The 5,878-nt window shown below is 37.6% G+C and overlaps 1 protein-coding gene across 1 annotated transcript; it reads left to right on the plus strand.

Moving 5' to 3' along the window:
* Positions 1-1,654: 1,654 nt before the first annotated feature.
* Positions 1,655-5,594, plus strand: LOC148155312 (uncharacterized). The gene is made up of 2 exons (XM_088013143.1): positions 1,655-2,172; positions 2,721-5,594. The coding sequence occupies exon 2, from the start codon at positions 2,727-2,729 to the stop codon at positions 5,304-5,306; it is 2,580 nt and encodes an 859-aa protein (XP_087869269.1). The 5' UTR covers positions 1,655-2,172; positions 2,721-2,726; the 3' UTR covers positions 5,307-5,594.
* Positions 5,595-5,878: the final 284 nt, after the last annotated feature.

The raw sequence follows: 5,878 nt of genomic DNA on the forward strand, positions 1-5,878 counted from the left end.
AAATTAAAACCCAAATTTTAATAATTTACCAGTTTACTTAAGATGCTTAAAAGTACAAAAATACAAAAAACAAGCGTATTTTAGTTTAAATATCAGAGGAAGCATTAACCCTATAGGAGGAAAAAAAACATGCTTGAGAACAAGGCAATGTTGCACAAGGAGTACAGATTGTAAATGAATTCTATTACACCAGTGTGGCAGAGCTTTAATTTTAAAGGCAGGAGAAAATGTAATGTTGAAGCAAAATCAACAACTTCCTCCTTGTTTTGTTTTCAGGCTGTCCAATTCGTTCGCCCTGTTTTTCATGATGAAGAATGAAAATGGGGAAAAGTGTAATGGTGTTCTCCACCGTTGCAGGCAATCATTCATGGAGCATGAGAGCCCATTAAGTGAAAGGTTTGTAGAGCTTTCTAGGTCCTCATTTTGTCTTTCTTGTTGAGGTCACAGTAATAATACAGAAATATATATATATATATATATATATATATATATATATATATATATATATATATTAGGGCTGTTGTAAACGAATATTTTAGTAATCGAGTAATCTATCGATTATTCTTACGATTAATCGAGTAATCGGATAAAATAAAATTCTAAAATGAAATATTGGTAAATCTGGCATAATACCGGTGTTACTATCAGATATCAATATCAGTCCAATTTTTCATATTTGAGCATCCCTAACAGTTGCTTTTTTGTAGTTTAGAAAACTAACCTGTAACAATAATAGCTCACTTTCTAAGTTAACCAGAAGAAAAGTTATAGAAAAATCTGAAATTATATTGAATTTAATAACAAAGAGGCAGGCTCACAAATATGCTTACAAAAAATGTCTACAATCCAGCTTTTAGTTTATGTATTCATCTTCAGTGAGTTTAATAGATTAATTAAACTCACCTTGCCACCTAACCTGTCACGCTTTGGGTTTGAAAATACGGGAAATGCCGCCTGGAGTGGGAGGAGAGGGCGAATGAACTAACGTAAGATGGGATGGAGGGGAGGAAATAGACCAGCGGACTGACGAACCGTTGGACCGGGGGACGAACACGGGGGGAAGCAATACGGGATATTTACGACACCTTCACTGGTCACACTCAGAAACTCATCTACCAGCCATGTACGATGCGCTCCGCCACCCGTTTCTTCAGACCGGGATATGAAATTTATTGTGCGGTTCGTCGGTAAAGCTACATTTACACGGCAAGCATCAGCTACTCAGCCGCCCGCCCTGTTCAGGCTATCCGCTCACCTCAGCGCTCTTCCCGCCGTTCGTTTTCAACCAGCAGCCCCGGAGGAGAAATGCTGCCGTACTCCAGGCATTCCCCCAGTCATTTTAAGGATGCTTATTGGTTCCCCAAAAACGATAAAAAGTCGGGCATTATCATCAATCCATAAAATCCCCACGGGCCAATCTTGAAGATTGGACTTTATGCCGCTGAGACTTAGCTTTTGTCAACAACTCAGAGGCGGAAGTGAGAGCTCCGCGCAACGCAAATGAAGTCCCGGCCGGAACACGGTGCGCTAACTAATAAAACATAAATTAAAGAAGCTTCGAGGCAGGTAAATTTTCCTCGAGGAATTTTAGTAATCGAGGTACTCGAATCATTCGAGGAATCGTTTCAGCCCTAATATATATATATATATATATATATATCAGTGATTCTTGAGAATAGGGACAAAACAGGTCCCATGGATAAAGTACAAAATTTGAATAAAATATACACCAAATATATATTTTTTAAATATCTGACTAAACTAACCTGGGTCATCTGAGCACAACAATGTATGTTTTCCTGGTGTTTGCTGAATATTTTTTTATTTTAAACATTGTAGTAGGTGAATGGTGTCTGTAAAAGCCCTTGTCCTGGTGTAGAACTCAATACATTATCATAGTTTAAAAGAACTAAAATAATTATATTTAGTTGTCATAATATATTATTTTATAAGTATTCAAACAACTAACTTCATAACTATCAATGAATGAAATTAAAAGTCATTTAATATATTTTCAAATTCAATTGAAATTGTGTCCTCAGTTTTTGTCAACACCGTCAGACATAGAAAGAATGTGAAAAAAATCAGGCATTATTGAAGGGCACCAGAAATTCTGAGGACCCCATGACCACTTCCTTTCTCTTCCTGTGCTTGGGGGGATAAGCAGCTCTGGTAAGCTTATATTATTCTTTTGTTTTTTCTTCTTTTTTATTCCTAAGTTGTTTGTCACAACCATAAAGTGTCAACACCATAAGTAACATTTTTCAAAATTTTGATGAAATTTTGTTAAATAAATGCTTAATTTTAGTATATTTTAAGGATTTAAAAGAACTGATGAGCTACAATATGGCCTCCTTCAGAATATCATCATATAAATGAAGTTAGCATGGCGTTTTGTCAACTCCGTCAGATGTCAACTCCATCAGATTTTTTAACTGACGGTGTTGACTCTCTTAGTGATGGTGTTGACAAATGTCACTTAAGTGTGCAGTTAATTCATTTTACTGTATTTTACATAATTGACAGCACTTCACATTCATCATGTATTTCTTTTTAAAAATGTTTCTGATTATTTTCAGCAACTTGTAAAGTTTAATGGTTTAAATTTAATACAATTTTATTAGTCCTTTAAAATTAATAAGATGTAGTTTATTTTGTAAGGGAAGGGTATATTTATCCCATGACAAGCAGTGTACTGATGATAATTGCCTATATTTCAGGCTACAATGGCCAGAGAAAAGCTGTCAGTGGAGGAGCGCAAGAGAAGGAACAGGGAGTATCAGAAAAGAAGGAGAGAAAAAATAAATAGTCAGCCTGAGCTGAAGGAAGAGTTTTTAAGAAAGGAAAGGAAAAGATGGAGACAGAGAGTGGAAGAGGGAAAAATAAAACATATCAATAATCTGGGTGAAAGAGATAAGAGACGTAAGAGAAGACTTTGGAAGCAAAAACAAAAGGAGGCAAGAGAACGCAGAAACAGAGCAAAGGAAGGCCAGAAAAGTGTAGATACCCCACCGCAGAGTCCTGTAGACGTAAATTTTGAAGAACCAAGGAGCACTAGGCAGCGGGCAGCAGGGGAAAGGGAAAGATCTAAAATGAGGAAAAGGCATTCAAGACAGGTCAAAGAACTAAAAGACAAAATTCACAAGTTATCAAAAGAGAGAAGCACTCTAAAAAAGCGACTTGTACGCATAAAAGAAAAAAACAGACATAAAAAGAAAAAAACAAAAGACTCACCTCAGACTAAGACCAAAAAGATGCTTCAAGGGAGCAAACTAAGGAATCCATTAATCAAAAGATCATTAGTTTTCCACCATGCCTTGACTGCAGAGTTGAAAAGCAATGCCCATCATATTCCCAGAAGAAGCAAACTTGTAGCAAAGCACGCACAACTTTCTTTGTCTGGTAGAATTCTCAAGAAATATCGGCTACTTCATCGGGTTCATGAGTTTGGCTTGACTTACAAAACACTGAGAGAAAAAATGCAAAAACAAAGGAAGCCTAGATTTCTCCAGTGCATCTCCCGGAGTGTGCACATGTTTTTGGAAAACAATTCAAGGGTGACGACTGACGAGCAAGACACCATCACCAGAAATAAAGTAAAACGTCAAAGAATGATTCTAACTAATACTATGCAAAACCTTCATGGTGTATTTCTCCAACAAAACCCAAATATTAAGCTTAGTTACTCATCATTCTGTGCCTTGCGTCCTTTCCACATCACACCTATCAGAGCCTCAGATCGAAAAACCTGTCTGTGTCAGTACCATGAGAATGCCATGTTGATGCTTGAGGTCTTGAAATCATTCAATGCTGTGGCAACCAGCAACCTTGAAGAGAGTTTCAAACTTATCTGTTGTTCTCCAGCAAGTGAGTCTTGTCTTTTGCGTGCTTGCTCCCGCTGTTTAAACAAATGCTCAAGTCTTTCTCCAGAAAAAGGGACAACACCAGTAAAATGGTCACAGTGGAAACGCGTAGAGGAGCAAACAGAAGTTGGAACTCACTTTCACACCAAACTGCAGGAATACACTGGCACCTTGTCAGAGCTTATGTGTCTCTACCAAGACAAATTAAAAAATGAGACAACCACTCATGTCCACTTGGTTCGAAATCAAACCAAGGAGTATCGGAATATGATAGCAAATTGTGATGAAAATACAGCCATTGTTCATGTTGACTTTTCTGAGGCCTGGAGATGTAAATTCAGCTCAGAAGTACAATCCTGTCACTATGGACAAAATCTCCCGCAGATCACACTTCACGCAGGCATGTTCTACACTGGGCAACAAAAAGCAGGATTCTGCACAATCTCGGAGTCAAAGCGTCAGGATGCTGCAGCCATATGGACCTATATGGATCAAATCCTCACAGATATTCACATCAGATATCCGGCTATAAACACTATCCACTTTTGGTCTGATGGTCCAAGCAAACAATATAAAAATAAGAAGAACTTCTTTCTCCTCTGTGTTGTCCCGCAACGTCTGGGATTTGAGAAAGCTACATGGAATTTCTTCCCAACATCACATGGCAAAGGCGCTCCAGATGGCATTGGGGCGACGGTGAAGAGATGTGCTGACAGTATTGTGCTGAGAGGTCAGGATATCATAGATGGCAAATTATTCTTTGACAAGGTGTCCAACAGCTTAAGTGGTGTCAAGCTGCAATTTGTGACAAATGAAGATTTTCAGTCTTATGACTCTCTCCTCCTGCAAACCCTGAAATCAATTCCAGGAACAAGAAACATTCACCAAGTGCTAGCTCAGGGGAATGTCATCCATTGTAGGTTCCTTTCATGTTTTTGCGGAGAGCCACAGATTTGCAAGTGCTTCAGTCCCACCATTCACTCTTTTGGCAACACAACACAGGACCCAGATGTCCATGAAAGTTCAACCACTGCTAAAGTTCAAAATCCTCTGGAAATGCTGATGGAGGAAATGGAGAAGGAGCCCAGCAAGACACCTAAAGGAACAACAACCATGATAGATCCTTGTGATGTCCAAAGTGAAGACTGGCTTGTTGTGATGTATGATGGAAAATGGTGGCTGGCTAAAGCCTTACAAATTGACAAAGAGCACGAAGATGTACAAGTGGAATTTTTTCATCCTCATGGACCAACTCTTAGCTTCAAGCAAAAACAAGGTCGTCGGGATGTCTGCTTTGTGCCATTTTCGGATGTCCTAGTTAGGCTGAGAAAACCATCCTCACCAGTCCGCACAAGCAGCACCAGGGGTGTATACCGCATTTCACCAGCTGTTATGGATTTTATTGAAGGAGAATATGTGACACGTCTATTGCCTGGGGATTAAATATTCTGACTTTTAAGCGATTTAGAAAGATATGAATTAGTTCACAATATATTTCAAAAAGTTCTGTCGTGTATATTTTTGTTTGTATTCATCTTTTACATTTTGATTGAAAATCGTCCTGGTTGATGACTTCAGTGACAAAGGTACATTCTCAAAAATTTAGATGTTCCTTGAAATCTAAATATGGTTATTTCACATTTTTTCTTCATATCTTCACATTCTACAACATTTCAGCATTTAATTCTTCTTAAATGTCATTTCAAGTTCAGTGTTTTCTTTTTACTTACTAGTTTGTCACCACCGTCAGTTTTGTGTCAACACCGTCAAGTGCCGTCAACTCTGTCAGATGTAGTTTATGTTGCATTTTGTTTAAAATAATATTTATTTTGTTTCTTGATAGGCATTTGTTTGTGAAATGTCTGAATTCATGTATTTGGTGCATATGTTTTTTTTACTAATAAATGACACTGTTCATTGTGGTGATTACTTTCAAAATTGTTTTTTGTATCAATTGAACTGGAGTAATTAAATACAGACTAAATAAATGTTTAAATTGTGGTATGATTAATTTA

The sequence above is a fragment of the Poecilia mexicana genome, unplaced genomic scaffold, assembly GCF_051168715.1.
Source record: "Poecilia mexicana isolate PSO_F unplaced genomic scaffold, ASM5116871v1 scaffold_15, whole genome shotgun sequence".
NCBI classification, from domain to species: Eukaryota; Metazoa; Chordata; class Actinopteri; order Cyprinodontiformes; family Poeciliidae; genus Poecilia; species Poecilia mexicana.

Excerpts from the sequence above, each read along its gene's own strand:
- LOC148155312 (XM_088013143.1), top strand. The coding sequence starts at position 2,727 with ATGGCCAGAGAAAAGCTGTCAGTGGAGGAGCGCAAGAGAAGGAACAGG.